This window comes from Apteryx rowi, unplaced genomic scaffold, assembly GCF_003343035.1.
Source record: "Apteryx rowi isolate R43461 unplaced genomic scaffold, aptRow1 scaffold_337, whole genome shotgun sequence".
NCBI classification, from domain to species: Eukaryota; Metazoa; Chordata; class Aves; order Apterygiformes; family Apterygidae; genus Apteryx; species Apteryx rowi.
This window is the reverse complement of record NW_020449830.1, coordinates 243295-270067: the sequence shown is the minus strand read 5'-3', so window position 1 is coordinate 270067 and position 26773 is coordinate 243295. Positions and strand designations below refer to the sequence as shown.

General features: G+C 34.8%; 1 protein-coding gene across 1 annotated transcript in view; it reads left to right on the top strand.

Moving 5' to 3' along the window:
* ZPBP (zona pellucida binding protein) overlaps positions 1 to 23338 on the top strand; it is a 36758-nt gene extending 13420 nt beyond the window's left edge. The window contains 6 exon segments of the mRNA XM_026072100.1: positions 1462 to 1587; positions 9356 to 9505; positions 11365 to 11580; positions 14264 to 14340; positions 16680 to 16857; positions 23238 to 23338. Of these exon segments, the coding sequence (XP_025927885.1) occupies positions 1462 to 1587; positions 9356 to 9505; positions 11365 to 11580; positions 14264 to 14340; positions 16680 to 16857; positions 23238 to 23338 (848 nt within the window).
* Positions 23339 to 26773: the final 3435 nt, after the last annotated feature.

Here is a 26773-nt window from a genome sequence, read left to right as displayed (position 1 = left end):
ACAAACTGAAACACAGACAATTCCATCTGAACATGAGGAAAAACTTTTTCACTGTGAGGGTGACAGAGCACTGGAACAGGTTGCCCCGAGAGGTGGTGGAGTCTCCTTCTCTGGAGATATTCAAAACGCGCCTGGATGCAATCCTGTGCAATGTGCTCTAGGTGACCCTGCTTGAGCAGGGGGGTTGGACTAGATGATCTCCAGAGGTCCCTTCCAACCGCAGCAATTCTGTGATCACTATTATTATTCATTATTAAAGTTTATTAAATGCTAAATCTAAGTCTGTGTTCTGTTTAAGCAACTTAATATGACTTACTGAGTAGCACAAGTTTAAGTGGCTTTTCATTTTTTAATGAAAGCAAACAATCATATTTGGAGGGGACAGAACACTAAGTGGTGGCATTACCACCAGTTGCTGTAATGGAAAAAGGCAAACTGTTTTTCCATGCAATAATCCCTTCCTGCAACAAATATGTGGACTGTTTTCCACTTGCAGAGAATCTGAAATAGCCAGTGGTAAACTAACATTATGGTAGTTTGCTGATTTGATTCAGTTTGGATAATTAATAGATTCTCCAAATAAGGAAAGTTGTACTAGCTGTAGTATTTTATACTAGCTGTAGCTTTTCAATAGCATTAGGGTAGCCTGATACAGAGCATGGTACCATATTTAAGTCTAAACTTTACTGGAGCGTGAATATCTAGCATCACATGTTTCTGAAGAAGATCACAAATGCTTTGCAGAATGTCAGGGGGAGGGAAATAAAATAAATTGTAGATACTGAAGTCCTATATATTATAAGAGTGATTATGACCATACAAATCTTGTAGTTTTTTGAAGCAACTGAAGAGCTAGAAGTACCTGTACAAATCTCATGTAAGACATGCACACCTCTATTACTGTGGAAAAGACTGAGTAAATATTTACCTTATTCAGTTTGCTTTCTGTTTCGTTATCTTTGAATTAAACAATAGGTAACTCAACATTTAGTGCAACACTACCCACTTTTTAAACAAATACCAAGTGCACTGTACAGAGTCTGGTAAAAGGCAATTGCTAATAGCATGAAAACAGCAGGCTTCCAAGTCTGAGTAGCCTGGATCAACAAATTGAAATGCAGCTTGCTCTGTGTGTGTTAGACGCCAACTGAGAGAGAACACTGCAGAAGTCCATGCTTGTGAGAACCTATTAAGTGCCATGCTCCATTTAAGAGGATGTTGCAGTGCATTGTGGTTCTTCTTTACGCAACCAGATAAACATGGAACTAGAAAGAATTCTCTTAATTTGATTTCCCTGAGAAAACAAAACTGCTCTGTATTTAATACTTCATTTTGGTGGTAGGGATAACAGGACCAGTCCCAAAATTACAACTTATATAGTTTTTAAAATTACAATTTATATAGTTTACTGTTAGAATATCATTGATAAATATGTTACTAATGATAACAAACTGTTTTCAGTCAAAGTTTATGTCAAGCTGAATCAAAATAGTCCACGTATTTTGTGTGTTACAAATCGTCTGCGAAACTCAGAACTGATTGATCCAGTATCCCAGTGGCGTGGACCAAGTGGTAATATTCTTTCAGGTAAGAATTTATTTTCTTACATACTCCCTGAACCCGGCCTCTCCCCCCCCCCAAAAAAAAAAGAAGCAGCATGAAGATTATAAAGGTGGGAACATAAAAGGAGGAGAACTAACTGAGGATACTTTGTAAGTGTATATATATATCATATAAATTAACTTTCAATATGAGAAAATATAAAGGGATAAATAGAAATGGATAAAGGGATAAATAGAATGAAACACATCTGCAGATCTCTGTAGAGAATGGTGCCATCTTTGAAGAGTGCCAGACAGAGCGGGGCATGTGGCAAGCAATAGTTTCATAATTTTCATAATTTCCCATGTTGCAACTTGTCATCATTACTTTTTGTCCTTTTGCTGTGCACATCTTAAGAACAGTCTGGCTCCATCGTCTCCCCCTAGGTAGTGGAAGACTGCAATTCCCTCCTTAGATGTCTCTAGGCTAAAAATCTATTTCTTCAGCCTCTTGTCACATGCTCCAGTCCCCTAATCATCTCAGAGGCCTTCTGCTGGACTTACTTTGGTTTGTTAGTGTCTGTCTTGTACCAGGGAGTCAAAACTGGACACAAAGTTCCAGAGTGCTTTCATGAGTGCTGAGCAGGGGGGAATAATCACTTTTGATGTGCTGGCTATAGTCTTGCTAATGCAGTCCAGTATACAGTTGGCCTTAATTGCTGCAAAAATGTTCTTGTGATTTGTGTTCAGTCCACTAGGACTCCCAGGTCCTTTTCTGCAGAGCTGTCTCCAAGCCATCTGGTCCCCAACTGCTTATGTTGCTGCTGTTATTCTGTCCCAGGTGCAGGACTTTGCATTTGTCACTGTTGAACTTCATGAGGTTTTTGGCAGCCCATCTCTCTAGCCTTGCAAGGTTCCTCTGATTGGCAGCAAAGTCCTGTAGTATATCAGTTTATCAGCGCCCCCTACCCACACCCTCCTTTCAATTTGGTGTCTTCTACATACTCGATGAAAAGGCATTCTGTCCTGTGGTCCAGGTCACTGGTAAAGATGTTAAGCAGTACTGGTACCTGTATCAGCCCTGAGGAAAGCCACTCATAACTGTCTGCCAGTTTGACTTTGAACCATTGACTTCTATTCTAAATGATCCAGCCCGGTTTACACTCACCTTGTATTCCACTCATCCAGTCCATATGTCCCTAGCTTGGCTGCAAGGATGAAATGGGGAACTGTGTTCAAAGCCTTGCTGAACTTTTCCAGTGTAGACATCTATTGCTTTACTACTTTTCCCTCATCCTCAGAGGTAGTCATTTAATTCCAGAAGGCACTCATATTGGTCAGGGATGATTTGCCCATGATAGATTGATGCTGCCTGTTCCCAATCACCATCCTGTCTTGTGTGTGCCTGGACATGGTTTCCAGGAGGACTTGTTTCACCATGTTTGCAAGGACTGAGGTGAGGCTGACTGACCTGTGATTCCTGGATCCTCCTCCTTGCCTGTTTTGAAGAAGGATGAATTGTTTGCCTTTCTTCAATCATTGGGGATCTCATCACCAAGACTTTTAAAACAGACAACAATCTTTAGTTAGACAGCTTGCTTAGCATTCTCAGATATGTCTCATTCTGTTCTTTAAAATTGTGTATGTCCAGCTCACTTAAGTAAGTCCCTAACACCACACTCTATGAAGAGTGTTATCTCCCTTAAACTCTGGGAGAGCCTGGCAGGGGGACTGGAAACCAGACCTTGCCAGGAAAGATTGAAACAAAGGTGGCATTGATGCCTTCAGTGTTTTCCATGTCCTTTGTAGCACACCCACCCCATTCTGCCCTGGGTCAACATTTTTGTTGCTTTCCTTCTGCTGCAAATTTTTTTTGCTGGGCCTTCACACCCCTTGCCAATTTCAATTTATGGTTAATCTGCTCACGGCTAATCTAAAGCTGACTTTATTTTTTCAGAAAGAGGCCTCTAATGAAATCCTTGTGCTAACCTGATAGTGTGGCATGAAAATGCCAAATCACTGTTTCTGAGTGGAGTATGTTGGACTATTTGTACGTATGTTCTTTTTCTCAGATAAGAAAGGATACCTTAGAGATCATGACCTGCTAATCAGCAATATCATTCCAAGTTTCAGCAGGGAATCTGAGCATTATTTTTTGTCTCCTTCCATGTGTATCTCATTTATCCTTCAATGTCATTTCCTTTTCAACATGGTGATGTTAAAATTTATAAACCTTTTTAATCTCTTTCTTTAGTTTACAGTTTAGGTTATGAGCCATCCATCCTTTTACAATTGCAGTGTTTTCAAATCCTATTTGCTTTCCTCTCAGTCTATGCTAGTGTCTGTCAGAACTCTATTCTTGGTCCTCTTATATTTTCAAGTAACTTTTTTTTTCCCTGTCACACAATCTGAAATACCATTTCCACTATAGAGATTCTTAGTTCTTAATCCTCTACATGCCATCCTTCATAGTAGAGTATTTCACATTTCTATAACATATAACATTATACTATGTTTTTCCTCTGAGTCTGATAACATCTTTAGCCCTCAGAAAGCATTTTTAGTATTTTTGCCTCAAAGAGGAACAAGTATTTTTGCTTATACTTCAGGCTGCGGGCTGTGTCATCTTATGTGAAATTGTTCATCCGCCTTGGGATGGATATATACTGGTTAGCTGTGTCCCCTGTATTGTAACTGATATATTTTGATACCCAGTCTGTGATGCATGACAGATACATTATCAGGGATATTGTCATGTGTATTAGTACTGAGCTTAATCTGATCAGACAGAACACAACCTCTGTATTCACAATTAACAATAAGTTGCTCTTTTCACTCTGCTGGCTTCTGCTTACCTAGACTGTAGTTTCGACAGTGCTAACTATGTAGAACAGAACCATAGAGACCTCAGACTTCCATCTGACAGGTTTAAATTTATTCCCGCAGATTGCTTCAGTAGTATCCCAAGTTGCTATGCCAACCTTAGCACAAAACCTAGGGTGGCAGGGGTTCTTGGCTCTGTGGAAGCTTTAGGTGTACTAGAATCAGCAGCAGGAGGACAAAAATGTTTCAATAAAAGAAGAAAGCTTGTGCTTTTCTGACATAACTTTCTATAGAGATGAGAGAGGTTTTATAAAAATGACTTTTTTAAAAAAAGTGGTAATGAGAAGATGTCAGCTTCAGCCACCACAACAGGGAAAATACTTTTTGGGTAAATATCACAAAACTGCTTCTCTGTCTCCTTGGTCTGTTGTCACATCCTGCTTTTTCCACACAGAGAATAGAAAGTATAAACAGAAAAAAAGCAATCTAAATTTCTAGCTTATGAAGTGTTTGCTTTGTAAAAATAATATGATCGCTTGGTCTCTATTCAGAAAGGTTCTAATCCACCTCAAGTGACAAAAATTGTCTGGGTTTCAGAGTGACTAGTCAGTCTTCCAACATCTATGATAGAGAGTCTCCATATTAGTAGGAAATTAAAGTTCATAAAGCTTGCATGATATATTATTTCATACTTTTTCTGTGGGGTTGTTGGAAAGGAAAGAATCTTTTCAGTGGGAATGTAGATTTGTGGATCCAGTTTTAGGAAAGGCTAACAAAAATACTGCTTCTTGAAATGCTTCAAAGTAAATGCAATTATTTCAGCATAAGATCTGTAGTCAGAGAGTACATTCATTGTACTGTCATAGCTGGAAAAATCAGACCCCCTTTCAGGTACACCAGCCCTTGAGGCACACCTTAAGAAGGTGTTTTGTGCCCCAGAAGTTTGTCTAACTACATACTTAGAACATCACGACTACAGTAAAAACTCACAAAGACCAGTAAACACTTTTTTTTTCCCCCTGAAGCCATTAAAGCTTTTTTTTTGAATAAGCAGCTTTGTTCGAAGATCTTCCAAGTCCACTTATGTGCAGTGGAAAGAGTAATGAAAAATTAAATATTGCACAAAATGTAATTTTAAATCATTATAACTTTAAAATTAGCAAGTCATTTTTCTTCATAGTTAGCATAGCAACTCTTCTGTATTAAAATCTGGCAATTGTACCTTGAAGTTTTTAAATGTTAGCTATTGGGTTAGTTGTGAATAAGAGTTTTTCAAGATGCACTTTAAGTAGAGAAAAAAAAACTTTAAAATAATTACTTCTGATGTTCAGCATCTTAAAGTTTCACTGCATAAAGTGGCATTTTTGATGGTGTTCTGAACACTTAAGCAGAACAGAAAAAGAATAGAAAGCATTTCAATCTTAAAATATTTGCTAATACTAACATTGGAATCAGCTTGTTCTAGTTTGGTGAGAAGGAATCAAGGAACTTGAATTTGCAGGAAAGTTACTGGTTTTTATACACATTGTCACCTAATACACGCACAGAAGAAATATTTGTGTGAAGGGATGGTTGTGATTATCATTTTATAGGAGAGAAAAAAAGTGTGTACTATAGTTCTGTAAAGCAAAGCACTTCAACTGACAAACTAAATACCTGCAGCCAGCTTCTTTATTATGATCTAAAACCCCAGATATGCTAAAACCTATTATTGGTATATCAAACAGTTCTTATGTTTAGAGGGAAGGAAGGAGAATCAGAGGAAATATGAAGCTGCTTTTAGCAGATGTGTATATCTGCATACTCATGCCATCCTTATAACTGATGCCTCACCTTCTACATGTTACATGAGAGTCTGTCAGAGTCCTGTCTGACAAATTTCATAAAAACAGAGTAGGTAGCATTTCACTCCTAAGAAACTTTTCAGGTGGATTCATGTTTATTATATACTGTTTATTATATACTAGCTTTTGTTCCTGTACATGCATAATTCACCACCAAATTTACCTATCTGAATATCTTTAGATATTAAATATTTAAATTTGAATATGCTCTGTAGTTTAATCTGAAGGTTAGAATTTAAGATCTGGATTAATACCTGTTTCTGAATGTCTGAAAAATCTGTTTCTGAAAAGTCTATTGACCTGGTTCTGCTGTCGTTTACTTTTGCTCTTAAGACAACATTTCATATCATAGGAGTTCGTCTACTGTAAAACTGGTCTGAATAAGAGCTTGGGTAGGAGGATGGGGAGTAATTTCTTTTTTGCACTGAAAGAACTGGAAGGAGAATTAGTCTATTGTTTTTAAGTTTAGTAAACACAGAAACAAAAATACAGGAATTCTTAGTTTTAAATATAGTTATACAGGTTATGGAAAGTTAAGGAATATAGTCTCTATCACAACATTCTGACAATCATAGCTCAGTTGACAGTAAAATGGGAACTTTTCACATCCTTCTAGTTCCTAAGGATCCTGGAAAATTGTCTAACTCCCTCTGTTAACATAAACTAAAAAAGAACCTCAGTTCTGTTTTAAATCATGCCAGTCTTCACTGACCCCAGGGAACTTCTGAACTTGATTATATTCCTTTTGTCCATCATGCATATGAAATGCCTCCTGTGTAACAGAGGCATATTCAATCATATAACCTAATTCACATCACAAAATGTGTCCTGCTCCCTTGTCTTACTGATCCTACTACAGCAGAATAACATGAAAAAAACCATTAGATTTAAGCAAAGCGTGGACAATTTAATTATTTTTAAATTTTCATTTTAAAGCTAATGGCCTGTTTTGTGAACCCAAATTCATCTGAGTAGGCAGTATTTATCCAGTATTTATCCCATGGAGCAAGGAATTTTAAGTGTGATTGCTTTTATAAAATTAAAAAACACAGCTTTTTATTTTATGATCTAAAAGGAGATTCTTTGCACACAGACATAGCATTAAAATAATTAATGGTTATATTAAAATTCTGATCTTTCCTGGTATATGAAGCACTCAAGTGTTCAAGGTAGAAAAAAATTCTAAAAATCAGTGACCCAATCCAGCAGCAAAACTCTTCCTTTCCTATCTCTACTGATATATTTTCAAGAGATATTTGTGACCAGATCTCTTCACTGGATTTCCAAGCTTTGTCTGTTGCGGGTTTCTTGTCATTTTTGCAGTTCAGTAAAGGAGTTTATAAGTATAGCAAAGCTGTCTGCGATACATCTTAAAGGTGCTCCTGCAATCCAGTTAACAATGTTGGTTCTTTTGGCTGATACAGGACTGTTGAACGCGCCAAAGATCTGAGCTATAGTTCTTAAATTTGTGCTGGTTTTCAGACAAGATTTATCTATTAGCTATTCCAACATAAAGTAGCAAATGACATCCTAGATCATAGACTTAGCATTTTCAGTAGTTCATCATCATATTACAGAATCACAGAATGGTTGAGGTTGGAAGAGACCTCAGGAGATCATCTAGTCCAAACCCCCTGCTCAAGCAGGGTCACCTAGAGCATGTTGCACAGGATCGCGTAAAAAAACTCTTATTAAAAATTATATTTTAAAATTAAAATTATATAAAAATTATATAAATATTTATATATTATATAAAAATTATATTAAAAACCTCTTCATCATCTAAGAAACAAAAGATAGCGTGCCACTGATTTTAGAGCCTAGGTTAACATGAAATTCCAAGCTTGTCAAAAGAATTTGCACTTTGTCTTCTGCCTGACACTAAAAGAAGCACTTGATTCCTTTTTTTTTTTTTATCCGCAGTTGCATCCATGACAAAACTAAGTTAATTTAAAGCTTAAATAGCTTCATGAGGAACAAAGTTGTCCTACACTGTTCTGTTAAGTATATACAAATGATGCACTTCAATCAGGCTGTTGTTTTTCCAGTACCTTTCTTAAAATCTCTCTCCAGGAAAATTAGGGTGCATCTGCATCTGGTGTGATGTAAAAGCCTAGATGTTAAAAGGTCTAAATTAGGAAGTTAATGAGGGGTTTTTTTTTTTTTTTGGCCTCTGACAATGGAAACAGAAATCCTTTCTCAAAATACTTTATCAAAGAGACTATTTTGCCTTGAAATCTATTATAATTGATTCTAATCCAGGGGTTCCCAAGGTTTTCTTTGACAGCTGCCAGCAAGATGGGCTGCATATTTGAGAAACCCTGATCTATATTGTCACTGCCTGAGGTCTTCTCAAGTCAGGAAAGGGCTAATCAACTGTCATCATGTAACCCACATCCAGGCTACACGGGACATTATCAGCACCCAAAGTCTGACCTCAAGCAGTGCTTTTCTTTCTCTTTAAAAACCTAATTAAAGAGCCTCACTTAAAATTTGTTCTTTAAAATAGCATTTCACTTCCCCTCTGCCTTGAATTAACCAAGGAGTTGTTTTCTAGACTTATGTCTCCATAACAGCACATATCTTTTTGGACAGAAAGATTATCTATCATAATCTTAAACGTACGTGACTCATTTTGGTATATACATATGATTTTTTTTTGAATGTCTGTCTTAGAGTCCTTGTTTAACTAGAACTTCTTGTCTTTCCTACTTTGAAGTTTACTGCTTGTTAAACACCAGCAGCAGCAAATTGGTAGAGGCAGTTCCTGAAGACTGTGCAGTCACACTGATTAGTAACCTTTCAAACGTAAATTATAAAAACAGAATATATGCCCACTTTGCCCTGTTTCTGGGAGTTTTCTGCTCTTGGAAGTGGTTAGGTATTGTAGAAAACAATAGGCAGCTGAGATCAAATAAAAACATAGTGACCTGATATTTAAAAGCTCAGCAGCAATATGGCGCATTTGCATAATACTGAACTGAGTGACACTCAATCAGTTTCAGTTTCTAAGGAGTTTTGTGCCTTCAACTGAATCCATAGTATTACTATTCTGTGCACAGTTTAAGAGTAAATAACCATTTGGACACTTCTCTCTCCATTTTCTTGTAACGACAGCTAAACTTATTTCATTATTGTATTTACTAGAAAATAGCAGTGTGAAAATATCACCAACAGGAACTTTAATATTTAGACATTTCGAATCCGACTAGAGTGGAGTTTACACTTGTTCCCTCGTTTATAAGCTAACAGCAGAGCAACCTGCTAAAAACCTTATAATGAAATACCTCATTTATGGTAAGTTATCAAACTTGGTAAGTGTGTTGTTGCCTTGAAAATTACTTTAAAATGCATGTTGCTGTTTTTAAATAAGTAGGCTTATTTAGCATATAATATGGAGAGGTAAAGTCATTCTGTTTCTCAGGATAAATTGTTTCTTATAGTAGTTGCTACCAAACGGTTCATTTAATGTCATTTACAAAGCCATAAATGAAGATCACTGGTTGATTGAGAAATTTATAAATACAGTTCTTTTTAAAAGAAACCTGAAACATAATGACATGTAATGAATTGGGTAGGCGGTAATCCTCAAGAACATAAAAATAGTATAATTTTAAACTGAATTACTCCTTATGAAGTTCATTGTAAGAGAGCCACATGGATTTGTTTCACACCAGGTTAATGCCTTAATTTGTTACATGACTGTGGTTTTTTTGAGTACATATCTCATAATTATGTAATATTTGTAGCTCATTCTTTCCTGTTCTGGTTACATTTCCTTCAGTGAGGAGGTAAAATGTCTTTGATAAAATGAAAGATTGTAAAGGTAAATGTTATTTATTCACTTCAAGCTTTTCTTCTTTAAAGGAAATTATTTTATTCTTGTGGAGACCCAGGCAAAAGCTACTGTTTGCCTTCAGTGGGAACTATGACTTGAAATTTGAAATGCAAAATAATGCTCATTTAGAAACTGGGAGTAGAGCACAATGACCTAAATTAACCTCTGGCAAAAATTAATTTGACTTTGGCATAGAATCCCTAATATAGAAAAACCATGACTTGTAGCAATTAGCCTGCTGAACTGAACTGAAAAGGAGGAAGTTTCTTTGAAACACAGCTTTCTGATGGAAAAATTTACAGAAAAGAAACATTTTCAGTATGCATTCTTATATTCTTCAGCAAAGATCCAGTCTAAATATTAGCATACAAAATTCGAGTTTCATACAAATATACAAAAAATCCAGAATATGCAGCAGCAAGGGAAAGGAACTGGGGGAGGCAAGAGGAAAGCAGAAGGTCTAGTGAGCTGTCTTAATTAGGTACCATATTCTGGATGTTCTGCTGCTTTATTTTTCTTTTTTCTTTCAGCTGGTTCAGTTTCTTCTTCATTCTTTCGCCCCCTCCATCTTCTCTTTTCTATGATTCTACCCACCCCATGACCTCCATTCTTCATTCCGTTACCCCTGTTTTCTCAACTGCCCTTTAACCTGCTACTCTGTTGAGCTACAGTTTTAGGTTTATAGAGTGGTTATCATGAAATAAGCAGGAAAATGCATTTTATGGTATGATAGCATATTTGTAAAAGATATCCAAGTGTGCAGTTAGTTTCATGGTAGAGATGAAATAGCTGATCCATCCATAAAAGTAAATTTCATACGTATACAGTAGCTTGTTCAGCTACCTGTACTTGTACAGAAGGAATTTCTGTTCATCTTATTAATTGCATCTTCCATCAGTCTCTGGGGAAAAAGATTCCGTTTTTAAGCCCTTTAAAATAATATAACTGAACATAATGTGTGAGATGAAGTATTCTGCCACATACTAAAAGGTATTTTGCAACATACTTCTTAACTTTAGATTTCATATTCCTGTTGCCTTTACTGTTATTTCCTGTTGGTTAAAAAAAAATAAAAATCCCACTAATAAAGAGCAAGACTTACCTGTGGATATAAATAAGACTGTTACTGGTAAAAATCTCTAAGTGTTTCCAACTGGCCCAGCGTACATTAGTCTATCATTAAAAATTCTGTGGGGTGCAAAAAAGATTTTGTTTATAAATTAAAGATTTAAATTGGCATTTTTATTTTCAAATATAGAATTTACCATCTACTTTTTACTTAATATATGGGTCGGGTCTTCTACATTTTTTCCTGCAGCTTATTCTGATCCCAATTATTACTATGAGTTTACAGCCCGGTATCATGCAGCCCCTTGCAACAGTATTTACAATATTTCTTTTGAGAAAACATTGCTTCAGTTGCTAAGCGAACTTGTTGCTGAACTTTCTTGTGAAGTTACATTAATTAAGTCAGAATGCCATCATGTAAAAATGCAGAGAGCAGGTCTACAGACTGAAATCTTTACATTTTCAGGTAAAATCTACCTTGCTTTTAAAGAATGTTTAACATTTTTATAGTTAATGAAAATTATTTTAGTGGAATATATTTACTACTTATATGCAGAAAATATTGTACATGTTTAATAATAAAGTTTCTAGATTGTAAAAGTGCATCAAAGTATTGCATGCAAAATTCATGTCAATAGCAAAAAGATAAGTTGAGCTACTTAAAAGTATGCATTTTACATTATTTCAGAGCAGTTTTAGAACTTTTTAGTTTGGGGTAGATCAATGCATTTTTTAATTTTATATCATAAAACATTATCATGTCCTTTGTTGCACACCACAATGGGAAGAAAAGTGATACAGTGCATTCCCTAACTCCCTAGATGACTTTCATTTACCCATCTAAATCACTACATGGATGTGCCTCAGACTCTACAAACAATTTCTAAATGATGGGCTAAGACTGTATGTCTAATTGTTCAACAACTAAAGTTAAATGAGATGAATCTCAGTACCTTCCCTTCTTTTACTGGCAACAATAGAAGAGGAAAGTTTTGTAATTTTCAGTTGTTTTTTTTGCCCTCAGAAAAAGCAAAAGGAGACTAAAGGAGACCTGAGTAAAACTGAGTTGCCAAAAATACTGGGTTGGCTTCGATATTTTAAGTGTTTTTTTCCATAATGATTAAAAGCAAACAAGTACATGGTTTAGGCATATGTTACTAAATTATGGGATATTTAAGGACACTTTCTGAGCTTCAGAAAGTAGTAATAATGTGTGTAGTAGTAAGTATAAAATTTTAGGATACCTGATATCTGGGTGTGTTTATACATAAATGACTGTCTGTGATGAGCTCGATGTCTTCGGTACTCACCTTCCTCCAATAAAGTCCAATCATTAAAAGTACATTTTCACTTGTTTTTATAAAATGTTTCTATTACCAGCTTTTCACTAAATGCAAGAACTGTGGAAGTCAGAAATCTCAGTGTGGTCTCAGTCCAGAGGAGATATTTTTGTTCTTTCTGAGACTTTTTCAGAATATTCCTTCTGAACGCTGAAACCACATGAAAGACTCAACTCCTTTATGCTGTGAATGAGGTCCAAAAGTAACTGTAAAGCACTCCCAATCAATGGGCAGTTCATTTGAAGTACTTTGTTATTAAAAGAACTAAATCCCAAAGAGATGCAGTAAAATATTATAATTGTTGAGCTGAATGTACATAAGAACATCTTTAATAATTTCCTGAACTTAGTTTCTAATTCTTTCAACTCTCAAAAGGCCAAAGGTTTTGATACATTTCATAGTAGTCACTATGTATCAAGACATGCAATTTGAATAGGCCCTTTCTTAACAAAGTATACCAATTATAGTTCCTTTTCGCCCCTTCTTGAAAACTAAATATAATTGCTTATAGAAACAATCAAATTATTATTCAATCATCATTCTCTGAACACTGCATTTGTAATAGATAGCACTGACAAATGTGAAGACTCTCATTACTGATAGGATAGTCAGTTTAGATTAATTCTAGGATTTTTGAGACTATATAATGAGATTTAGCCAATAGGCATGCATTCCACAATGTTTGAGCATTAGGAGGAGAAATTCTCCAGTTAGAGTTTCAGGTGGATTTAAAKGTTGATTCATGCCAGTGGTAAACTACAGATTCTTAAGTAGCTTGACATCTAAGAAAATACTTTTGGAGTTCTAAGCAGCATTTGGTGTTTCAGAATTACTTCCGTTACAGAGTTGTTTAAAGCTTATAATATAAGGAGTTACATTCACATGTTAACAGATAATTCTGTTCTTAATATATGCTTCCTAAATCTAATGCCAGTTCTGGAAAGTAGTCCTTCAGCCACTTACTTAACTATTTCTCAGGCTTTCACCGTAATGTGTTCGTACTTGTTAATTGATCAGGAACATGGACCCATGCAAATGGATTACTAAAATGTAACTATGTGTTTTTTCTCAATCCATACTTCAAATCTTCCTTCAGTTCAAAGTCTCATAGAGATTCCTATGAGAATAGAAGGGGTTGAGTGGGTGAATATCAGGAATTGAGATGTGAGAGAAGGAAAGCTCCAGTAGACAGAAATCACATTCCGCATGAATCCAATCGCGTTGAAAAACTATAGTAGCTAAAGTAATTCTTTTTGTTCCATCAAACTGTGCTATTCCCCCTGCCTTGCCAGGGTAGGGTGGGGTGGGAGGGTGGTATCTTTAAGAGCACTAGATGTTGTCCTGATTGTTCTTGAGAGAAAAAACAAGTTTCTTGCAGAAATAGCCTGAACCTTGAACTGTAGGGGTTCCTGGCTGACTGAATCTGTATAAAAACACAATGACAGGCAGCTAATTATAGAGGGGGTAACTTATTTCTATTGAAAGGATTCAAATATTTACAAATTTGGGAAGCTTTCAAGATTATACATTTCCTTGCCATCAGAATTTACAAATAAATGTCAGCTTCCATGAAATATTTAAGCATACTGAAAACTAGACGTAGAAGTTTCAGTAGTGTGTTTTTTTAAAAAAAAAACATTGTTGCAAATCAGACATCTGAAATGTAGAAGAAATTCTTACATACTTGCATCAGAGATGACCAGAATCTTAAACCAGTAAATCAAAAAAAAAAAAAAAGAAAAACAAAAAGCTTGATGTTGACTTTTCATTAACTTTGTTCCTCTGTAAATAGACTGTATGTTGTTACAGTTGCTTCATTAGACAAAGAAAAAAACAACAGACCATGTCAGCAAAGCAGTTGTGACACATCTGAAAGATTAAGCAAGGTACAGTAGATAGAGGAATAAAAGGCAACTAACAGGAATAAGCTACTCTAATAAAAAAAGTATAATAACATAAAACACACTTTTTTTAGTAAATTTAGAAATGAACAATTGGATATAAAATTTTTGTCAGTTAAAATTATTAATGTTCTGTTGGCAGTATGGATAAGGCAGATCACACTATCAGTCTGTATTAAGAACAGTGTTGATACCATTCGTAACAGGCAATGAGATAATTACACAGAAGTAAAATACTGAGTATGAAAAGTAGCAGGACAATCAGGAAGCTTTGAACATGTACTGACTTACATGCTCTTTTGCAATGGAGAGTGCCTTTTCATCACTTCAGAGTGATCTTATTGTTGAACTGGTAAAATTTTATCTGCTTGCAGACTTTTGGCACTTTCAGTAGAGAACCAGAAACTAGACTCTCACTTTCTAGGTGAATGCCCTAGCTGTTAATTCAGAAGAATTAACAGGGATATTCTTAGTGGGGAAAGCAAAACAGGGAGGGAAGGACAGGAGGAAGACATATCTTCTCCTAGAAGAGAGGAAGTAAAGAAAAAGAGAAAGGAAGGGTATGAAAAGGGTGGAATTTCACAGAAAATATCTTGAAGAGGAGGAGAGATGAACTGCTAAGGAACTTCTGGAAAGAAGTTACTGATGCGTGGAGGATAAATACTGCTGCTGTCACAGCTTTCTGGTACTATTTAGCCAAGTGCATCTTTGCATTGGCAGTCATCTTCCTGCCTTGTCCTCCACACATTTAGCTGCTCCATAGCACAATCCATAAGGAAGTTTACACATGCTTCATGTCACAAACATGCTGATGAAGTCCTCTATATGCTGCTGTATAGAAGGTTTAGGGCTTGATTCTCTTTGGGTCATTTTTTCAAAGAGATGATATCTGGTTAAAAGATTTTTTTTTTTTTAATGTGTCAACATTCAGAAGAAGATTCTGTGAATCCTGAATGTATTGTCCTGCAATTTGGGCTAAGGCGCTGGAGGGAAGTAGAAAGGAGAGCTCAAAACAATCGACCTCAGTGTTTCTGTGGGCTTCCTCTAAACAACTCCCTCATATTATACCAATTTTAGATACTCTCTCTGTTCAGTATTGTGTTTGTTTTGAATGCCATTTTGAAGCATCTAGCTCTTCCCCTCCATTGTCAAGAAACAGCAGGTACAGAATTCATGCTTTGGGATTCTGCTGGAGGGTCTATGAAGTCTAAAATATTTGGTATTCATTAAGCAAATTCCATTCTGTCCACTGAAAAAAATCCAAATTTTGTGGGAAAAGCTCATGATCAAAGTTCATCTTTTTCATACAGACAAGAGGGTCAAATTAAGATTGCAGAAACAAATTGTTTTTGCCATTTTTGTAATTTGTGCATGCATTGGACTTTGCAAGCCTATTGAAGTTTTTTTCCTCTTTTTTGATTTAGTTTTTTAAATATATAATTGATCCCTGTGAACAAATGAAGAACAGTCTGGACATACAGCACTGATCGTTCTTACTGTCAGACTTTTTCAGGTTGCTAATTGGACTATTTTTTGTTACATATTTTATCTCTCTTAGACATTTTATAATTCACATTTTTAATTTAACTGTGATGACTTAATATCTTTAATATTCCAGTGGAAGGCATTTTATAAAAAGCTGTCAAAAAAATCCAGATAAAATAAAGAACTTTTAAAAAGTATATGTTGCCCTTGACTGGGGACATGGAACAGATGCTGTTAAGCTTCCTTGAATCCTAATTTTTCTGTAATTTTATGCTACTAGTTCTGCACTGATTGAAAATAATGTTTTTGCTATTTTGGACTGTATTTCTGCAAATCTTATTTAGTAAGGGAAATAGTCTTCTTTTATTACATTTGATTGATATAATAATCTCTTTAGTTTACTTGGAAACTCTTGGCATTTTCTTTTCATTGAATGGAGACAGCTAACACAGATGGAAAGTATTTTTGAAATATAAATGGGCCTAAATAATAGTACTTATGTAGGTGGGAAAGCCACAAGGCTATTGATTTTGGGCTACAGATGTATAATGTAGGCAAAATTGCCATCGATTAGCTTTCAAATGCTATTTATACAATCTTGACCACTTTCAGAGACATTGTATTAATTGATCAGAGTTTATCTAAATTAAAAATAATGTATCCAAGAATACCACATAGTCCTGCTGTTTCCATTCCACCTATCAGCTACAATCAAAAGCTTTAGTAGTGCATCATTTAAATCTTATGCCAATCCTAGCTCATAAGCACATTCTTTGGTCTTTTTGTGTATTTTTACCTCTTTGTTACAAATATTTTGAAAAAATATTCTTTCAATTTAGGCAAGATACCTCATAGAGAAATTTTTTAAGCAACAAGTGGAAATTACGAGGAAACGTTCTGAACCACTGCCTGAAATATACTACATTGAAGGTACTCTGCAAATGGTATGGGTTGATCGCTGCTATCCAGGGTATGGAATGAATCCGCTAAGACATCCAGACTGCCCAGATTGTTGTGGTATGTGACAAATTTATCATACAAAGTATTTAATATTATTAAGATGTCTGTTGCGCTGATTGAATCCTTGCTCTTCAACTTTATAAAATTGTTCAGCCATCCTGGTTTGGGCTGTTTGAGTTTGATCTGGTCAGGTCTGTCAAGGTAAACCAATACTTGTTACTGAGGCTGTTATTCCTTGAGAAAATCTAAGATCTTGTTGATTTAGATCTTAAGCCAAACCCCCAATTTCTAGGGATGGTTTAAATTAAAATCAATCAGATTAAGTCTTTTTCCTTGGAGTTCACAAGGAAAGTCCATAACCTGACAAAGTATCTTTGAAGTGCTATTTTTCAGGTGAGACAAACAAGACTGAATTATTTTTGTTCTTAAATTTATAAAAGCAGGGCTACTAATGCAGTGCTTTCTTACAAACTTAACAAACTTAAATGCTACATTTCAGCCCTGAATAAAGTGACAGTCACAGATGAAATACTCTCTTTACATAACTTTGCAAAAGAAAGTTAAATTTGTAAATATTTGTGATTCATTTGGGATAAAATGGAAAAGGGTGGACTGAATTCTGATAATTTTACTCATGCCAGTCCGCATATTAAAACAAGTGAGATCACTCCCTGTAGACACTAAGGATTGGATCATTGTTTTAAAAAATATCCCCCCTCACCCCTGCAAAACATCATTCATATGATTCCCAAATCTTGAGGCTGAAGTCTCAAAGGAACAACAGAAGACAGACATATATAGAATAAATCTGTAGTCAAGCTTTTGATAGTGAAAGAAAATACTGGATTACATTTCAAAGACGGTTTAGAGAATGAAATATGCTTCAGAAAGAAATGTTAAGATTATACAAGAAAATAGAAAACATAAGGAGACGACTATAAAATTGCAGGACATGGGCAATGTTTCTGCATGTAATTATTTTTTCCAATTTGTTCTCATTACAAGAAGAAACTTAAATTTGCTGATGGATGCCTTCCAGCAAAATGTAGCAAATCATTTGGAAGGGCTAAATACATATAGAATTTATTACATTTATCGTACATTATTGTTGTACATGATCTCAAGGAAAGGGACATTAAAATCACTTTTAGAAAAGGTGTCTTCCTTTTAGGAAGTTTTGTTATGCACAGACTCTAGTTCTGTCATGGGCTTTCCTCCTTTTCTCTTTCCTTTTGGCAAAGGGTTTATGTTTTAAAATAATTTGTTGTTAACCTATGCAGTCTTTTTTAAAAAGAAAAGTTCAAGAATATGTGGTAAATATATATAGTTACCAGTATTTGAGCTTCTATTAGCTCAATTTCCTATTAAAATAAATTATATTTCCCAGACTTCATTAAGATAATTATGCTAACCCAAACATAAAGAAAAGGTCTGGGGGGTTTATTTTCCTTTCTTTTTTTCCACACACACAAGTCGTACCTCTGTTCCAGACCTAAATCTGAAGTCTTACTGCATTCCAAACTAATTTGTATTCCTTTTAAATTTAAAATAGAATTACTCCTAGCTCTAATGGTGTTTAACATCAATAGTGAGCATTAATACTTTTTTCTCATTTGCCAGGCTCCTTTGCCCCTGGCACTAGACAGAAATTTTACATAGCTCTACACCAGTGTCAACCCAAGGAGCTGTTACAAATAGCATTTATTTTAGTTCAGCTGGGATCATAACAGATGCATCTTTGGCAGGTACAGGAAGAAGCTTTCAGATCTCAAGTACCCAAGGATCTGGAACAGTCAGTCCTGAAATTTGTCAGCTTTCTACTTCCCATAGCTGTAGATATCATTTTGTCAGCATCCTCAAATGCATACTCTTTTCCATAGCTCATGGCTTGGTAAAATTAATCTTTTCCTTTCCCAGAATCCAAAACACCACATCACAGAGAGTAACACCGAAAGCATCCTCTGCAGATCAACCAGTCTATCCTTCTACCTCAAGTCAAGATATCAGCTTCAATCATTCCTGACAGATGCATCTTGCATGATATTAAAAACCTCAAAAGACAGACTCCACAGTCATCCAAGAAATGTAACTCAGTACTCATCCTCGGCACTGGAAAGCCTTTTCCTAAGATCTATCTTTAACTTCCCTTGATATAGTTTATACCTGTTATTTCTTGTTGTGTCATCTTTAACTTTGCAATAGCTTTTGTATATCCTATAAGACTCTGAACATTTTCTTCACCTGATATTCTCTTAATTACACTAAACCACCTCAAATTCAGTCTTTTTTTTTTTGGTCATGTTTTATAGACCTCTGTTCAGCTTTACTGCTACATATATAGCTAATACTACTCAATGTGACTATTTGTTTTTTCTTTTTTCAGCAATATGAAATAGATTCATACTCAGTTTTTGATATGCTATAATTCCTAGCTCTATTACAATAAAAGGAAAATAACATATTTTCCCATTACCACCTTTGCGGGGGCAGGAGGAACCTTTTTGAAACATACGCTTATTCATGGCAACATTTTGATAAACACATTTCCATGGAAATATGACAGTGAGCAACTTTTTGGGTTATCCAATAGCAATTCCCCTTGCTGTTGCAGAAAACAGGTTGTGTAATCCAGCTAATACAGTTTTAAGGTCCATCTTAAAACTGTTTGGGATGTTTGCTCTCTGTTGCTACTCTTGTTTCATAATTAGAGATCCAGCTTTCAGTCTAAATTTATTCATGGGAACTTCATACACATTTATCCTAATGCAGAGCTCTTTAGCTTAAATAGATTTTCCCCTTATTTTATAACCTGAACAAGTCATCCACTTTCAGTCTGCTTTCATAAGAGTTTGCATTCCCCCACCTTCATTTCATATGCTGCATTTTGAGTTTAATTCTCTTGCACAAGGATGACTAGAATTTCATGGTATTTCAGATGAGCTCTTACCACTACTTTTTACAATATTAGTGCTTTTTATTTTGGTCCTAAAATGATGCACCAGTATTCTGCTTCCCCTTTTCATTCTGACCCGGTGCTCACAGATCTCTTTAAACAAGTATGCAGGCCTTTCTCATTCTTTATTTCTTCCTGCCTATTTAAATCTTGTCCTTATTGACAGCACCTCCCAGTTTTGTGTCATCAGTATAGTTCATTGGGACTTCTTGTGATAACCTTGTTAGTGAAAATATTTAATAAGATCTGTCTAAGAGTAAGCTCATGAGTAATCCCTTTAGCAATTCCTCTCTAACAACCCTTAGTTCCCTTTTTAAGCATCCTTCACTACTGTCTTTTTTTCTGATTTTTATTCTAATCCTAATCTTCTATAATGTATTACATTTGCATGTGCTGCCTTATCAGATTCAAATTAATTAGACATTTATCTTTATTATAAAACCACACTGAGCTGCATCATTTTCAGCTTGTCTTTATGTGCTTAAATGTTCATTCATGAAATCTTTACATAGTCTTGGAATCTGATCAGCTGATCTGTAGTTTCCTGGATTCTTTTTTTCTTTTCTGAAAAATTTATAATATGTTTCTTACTTACCAGTCATAGGTTAGCACCAATCATAGGGTAGCACCACAGTTTTATTGCAGACCTCAGATGATAGTCTTACCCCTTCATTTATTACATTTCATGTGCCATATCTATTTTGGAACACTGAAAAAAATAGTATTCAGACTTTCTAATATAAGTACATTAAACTGAATAGTGTGTTTCCAGGCTCCTGGTCTCAATAAGGAAAAGACAGACCTGGAAAGGTTATAAGGTAAGCTAACAATAACGAAGAGAAAAGATGAAACAGAGTGTGCATATCTTCTGCAGGATTCATACCCAGATCTACTCTATTTTTACTTCTCATACAGCAAAACAGGTGGATGTTCAGTTACTCCTGTTCTGTTGTATCTGTTCTTTTTATAGTATCTAGTCTCCTGTCATGTTCTAGTAGTTCTGGTTCCTCCATGCTGTTGCCCAGTGCTGCGTGCACAATGCATCATTTCTTTCATACTGCTATCACACAGTTTGTGCACTAAAGATAACCGTTTCATTTACCATATCATCTACCAATCTAAATCTCCTATACTGGAACTTGCTTTCATTTGGTCCCCATAATCCAGTCTCACATTCTTTCATATCGTACTGTATCCTCATTTGTTTTTTCCCTTCTGCTTTTATGTTAAAACGGCATTAAAGATTGAGCTATTGTCTCATCTTCTGCTCCCATTTTCTAGTCTAAATCTCTTTGTGAATTAGTCAGTCAACCATGTTAACCTGATTAGTCACTGCGTGACATACATATCTTTAGAGGAATCTGTTTGGCACAAAGCACTGTCCAGTGGTGAAACATATCAAAACCTTGTTCATCAGGTACCAACCTATAAGCCTCAGGCAGGACCCTTTACTGAGTGATTTTGTAGAGGCCAAAACTTCCAGAGGAGGAGTTGCTACTGATTAATAATTCCATTTAGTCTATTGCCTCTCTAAAGCAGTCTTCAATATACAGAAGTGATAAGTCCAAACATCTTAGAAATTATTTCATATAATTTCTCATAATTTTAATATTCTTCTACTTTTAAAGCCCTGGTTTATGTTAAACGAAGCACAGTATTCCAGGATAAGTTAATTAAAATGTTTAGGTAACTGCTGCATGAGATATGATCTGCCAGTAAAGTTTCCTTAACATAGTTGATTGAGTCACACATGAACAAAATCTTTAAATATAAGTTTTCTTCTGCTTTTTTTGTCTTGTATTATTATTCTGCATAGCTTCATTTTCTAAGGTGATTTTTAATAGACCAGATACTGAATATAGTAGTTCTAATTTTATTTTCTTCAGTTCTTTCATACAGTAAGGTGATTATATTTTTGAAATTTAATAACTTGAAACTTCAAAGGGAAATAGATTATTCAAAACAATATTGAAGCAGTCCTAAAAATCAGGAGAGAGTCAAAAATATTGTTAGCTCATAGGATACAAAACAAATTAGAATGTTACGTGCGTTTAAATTGGTGAGGTGTGAAATGGCTAGTCCATAAATTATGCTGTAAAGATAGATTACTTTTCTGAAGTGTTTATACTTTCAGAGTGATAGTATACCAGTAGGAGTTTACATTCAGTGAAAAAGATTGAGACAAATTATATTTACTGGTTAAAAACATTTTTGAGGAGCTGGCTGAGTGTCTACAGGTCACCTACTTCACATTCCTTTCTCCTTCTCATGCTTTCCCCTAGACAACAAACAGGTCATACTACTGAGAAGTAAACTTACAATCCCATTGTAAGAGAAGTCTACCTTGCTCCAGTTAAATAAAGTGAAAATACTGAAGGATTTACTAGAAGTGTGCCTATAATTTTTAATAAAAATTATAATTATTCCTCTGGTGCACAAGCAGATTGATGTGTAGTAGGCTGGGAAATGCCTCTGCTTACATGTATTTGTAAAGCTTTATATTTCCAGTAAAGCTGTCTTGATCTGCCTGTGCTAATGTACTAAAAATACAAGATTTTAATGTCATCTACAAGGGACTCCTCTCTCAAATTTCCTAAGAACCCTAAAACCCTCTTCAATCAATAGCAAAGGCAAAAAATGCTAGACAAGCTTGTGACAGCCCCTGAGGATCAAGGGTAAACCAAGGTAAAGCAAATGAAATATTGTAAATCCTGCTGAAAATTTCTGCTGTAGTGACTAAGGAGTCATTATTAAGCCAGGCAAAACCCAATAACCAGGTAGGTATCAACTCTGCAAAAGGAAGGAAAGTCTTAAATACTTTTGCATGCTGAATACTAATGCTGATCATTAAAAATGAGATCTATCCTAAAGAAAGGCAACCATTGCTAAAATGAAGTAAGGTTCAGGATAGGCATCATCAAATAGCTCAAATTCTGCTTTCTTCTGCCAAGAACCTAATGCTGAGTTAGTCTTTTGTGTATAGTCAAAGAATAAAGTCATTCTTCAGATGACTGTATGGACTTCATCAAATGGTATAACATAAACCAAGTGGAAAAGAGCATTTCATTACAGACACTTTCTACATCAAACACTAATTTCTGCTTGTTTGATGGATTATTTATGCGCTACTTCTTAATAATTATCAGAACTTAAATTTCAACTGTATCTTGCATTATTTATACAAGCAGCTACAGCAGTTTAGTTAAAAAATTATCAGATATAAACCATATCAAGATTTCACTGGTGGAAAAAGTACCTGTAGGTAGATGCAGTGAGAAGTGCTGAAGACAAAAATAGAGTGTAATAAAATATATGTATATGTATATGTATAAGATGTATAAATCTTTTTCATCGTCAACTAACAATGCTGAAAAAAATCTGATTTTTTTCAAATAGATAAAAATGCATTCTAAACATTTCAAATGTAAGTAATTCTTTTATCAGTATCATTTAAATTTCACTTTTTTTTTCTTTTTGTCCAAAGTTGCCTGCAGCCCAGGATCATACAATCCCAGTAACAGAATTCACTGTCTTCCGTGCAACAACAGTTTCATATATGGAGCAACAAAGTGTCAACAGTTGTGATATTTGCACTCTTGTAGTAGCTCAGATGTATTTTAATGTGGTAATATTAATAAACATTTTTTAAATCTGCAGAGTTCATTTTGGTTACATCAACAGAATACCCTTGTTTTTAAGAAATAATTATTCATCAGTGCATTGGTAAAATATGCTTGGTCATATCACTTGGGACTACTTGATTTTTGAGGCCTTTATATTATATGCTAGGTTAATAGCAGTAGAGACAATTAACTATTTAAATCACAAAAAGGAAATAAAGTACAGGTATTTTGCATATACACTCCCTTACTTAGTCCTTTGCTTATAGGCCTCAGCTTTTTTCTATATGGACTATTGTAATGACTCTGTACTGTAGTTTTTATCTACCTGTCCACTCAGTCTTTGGTTTAGAGTATTACAATGAATGGCTCAGGGCCTACTGAGAAGTCATGAATGTTGCAGTTTAGCCCCAAGTGCAATAACATCCTGAATTTTCTTCCACAATGAATTATAATATCACTATAGGTATAATGATGAATTATAGTATCACTTATCACCAGTAGGTAACTTCTTCCCAAAGAATGTAGAATTTCACTTTAATCAGTCACCTGTTCCACCTTTAAAGGTATCAGGTTGAGCATAACACTCTTTTGCTTTTACTTGATGAAAACAAAATAATAAAACAAACATAAAATACAACTTATATTGGTATCATGACACTTGTATTCTTTAATTTGTAAGACTGTCAAGGATTCCTAAGTGGTGGCTTGATGTATTCCTTTTCATTCTCTTTCAGTAGTAGCCTCATTTAAGTTGGTATTCAGTAACAGAATCCAGCTTCAAATTCTATTTGGTTGGGTATTTGCAGAGCATACCCCATGAAAATTGTACTGTTTTTAATAAAATATTACCGAGTTTATCTTTTTCCCCTTAGTTGTATGAAAATGAGCCAGACAGGAAGGCCAGTTTTAGCTATTTGTCTCATCTGAAAAAAGGGGGTTGTGGTGTTTAGCTCTTCCAGCCTTCAGAAGCACAAATATGGACCACAGGTTTAAATACACAAGTCTTCAGCAATTACTTTGTGAAAAAAGGAAGAAATAGAAATACTGTGCTACTTCTAAGAAGTAGTTTTTAACTATGGCACATCACCTAAAGATACTATACTATAAGCAGCCCTCTAATACACTGTTTATATGAGTGAAACTCCAAATATAATGTATTTTGATGTGAAGGATGCAAAAAATGAAAACCACATTTGAAAGTGACTAGTAAGACTATCTTAGGTTGCTTTTCCAGTTTGAAAGAACTGCAGTAATTTTTATATAAAACATATGTAACTGTCTAAGGCATCTGAAAAAAAAAGGATAAGAATCATTGTTACTTTTCTAGAGAGTGACATTGTTTATTGCTTGAACTTTAGTATAAACAACATAACTATTTAGAAGAATATATAAAATAGCTATTTTTATCAAATGTCATTTGAAAATAAATAGCTGGGAAAGAGCATGTTAAAAGGTTTAATAACTGGTTAAGAAATTCATTTCTATTTAACTGAAATCCATAAAATGACTAGTGCTAGCTATTCCTTGTTTTCATGTGTAGTTAGAAATAAACAGGCCACAAATGTGAAGTGTTGTTACATTTCTTTGAAGCGTTGCACGTCCATGTGGTATCTCCATAATTTGCCAAACACAATAGCACTAAATTAGTTAGCATTAGTTTGACTTATTAATGGCTAAAAAAACCCCACAAGGCACAGTATTGCCTTTGGGAAAATATAAGCTTTGTGTTCGTAAAAATATACCAGTAATCACACGGAGCTTCATATAGTATAGATGGCACAAATGGATGGAACAAATTCTCATCTCAGTTATCAGTATTAAACTGAGTTTCTAAGTTACTCTTGATTTATGCTGTCTTATCCAAGAAAAGAATTCTCATTTGTCAATTTATACATGCTCCTGAACATTTGTACAAGAAATATTGATATTGAACTTGAATTTGACATATGCCTCTCATTGCTAAAGTATTTAGGTTACTCTTCTGTATGGCTGGAGCCAGAAGAGAGACTTTTATTTTGCACATAAAACTATGGAAAAACATTTTCCTTGTTTTTCTGTTCTCAAAGATAATTACATGTTAAGCTGGCTTTCATTCAGTCAATTTACATGTGCTATATGTTCACTATTTTTCCACATTGTGTATGAACAGATATCTATTCCTTTTTTCGCCATTTTTTCTGTAAACTCACCTCTTTGTCAAGAGGTAAAATCCGTGCATACATAAACACTGAGCACATCCATTTTGGGAGACGGTCCTGCAAAGTCTACCTTGTAGTTTGTTCAAAATATGCACCAGAGCTGTATATCCTGCTGGAACTGGGATGCTTAGTGTTTCTATGTGATATTTTTCCTTTTTTGTGAAAGAAAGGCAAGGTAGGCTAACTTCTTGAGTCCTACTGAAGCAACATCAAGATTATTGACCAATGTAAGTGGCAAACTCAACATTTACCATGGGAAGATTATAAATATTTACTTCAGCAAGACTAACTTGCTATTCCATTACTATATTCTGCCTATTTTTAGCAACAATAGCTTTTTTATGCTGTGTATTTCTTAAAAGTAATGATTTTTTTAAAGGCAGGAAACTTAAGAGTTACAGAAATAGCATTATTATTAACTAATAGCCCCAAATGAACCTAATATGAACAATGTAACAAATAATATTTCTGGTAAGTGCAGAGTTATATTTTTAAATATCAGCTTTCATGTAGCTAATTATGTGAATTTTTTCCTATTACTGATTGATTGATATTCCATATCAGTATTTCCACATAGCCTTTAGAGATAAACAGTAAAAACTTTTGACTCATCTGCAACAGATAATTGACATATAGGTTTGGACTTTTCCTGTATTTGTTTTAAAAGGACATAAATGATCAATTGGAAAGACATAATGTAGGCTGTATTTATTTATTTTTCTCTGCTATATGGGAGTTGTTTAATGGGATGTTTCAAAAGACTGAAAATTTACATTTTTAGTGTCGTGGAGAAAAATTTTTCAGAGGAAGAGGGACTCTGGAGGGAGTGGCTGTCTTCTAAAAACTGAACGAATTATAAAATTACTTAACTGAACAGTACTTACTTTCATTAAGAAGTGATGAATGGTTTGAATACCAGGATAGCAAAAAACACCCCCCCCCAACAACAACCTCCCCAGTTTGTGTTTTCTTCTGTCTTTAAATGCAGTGGGACATAGGGCAGAGTGTGTATTTTTGTAGACAAAAGACCCATGATAATGTAGACTGAGAAGAAAATTATCTGATAAGGGAAATAAATTGCGCATTTATGTGGATTATGTTAGATCATTAAATAATACATGTTTTTCAAAGCATCCTACATAGTATAGGGGTATCATGGTTTAGATACTAAAGTTATCATCAAAAGGTAGTATCAAATA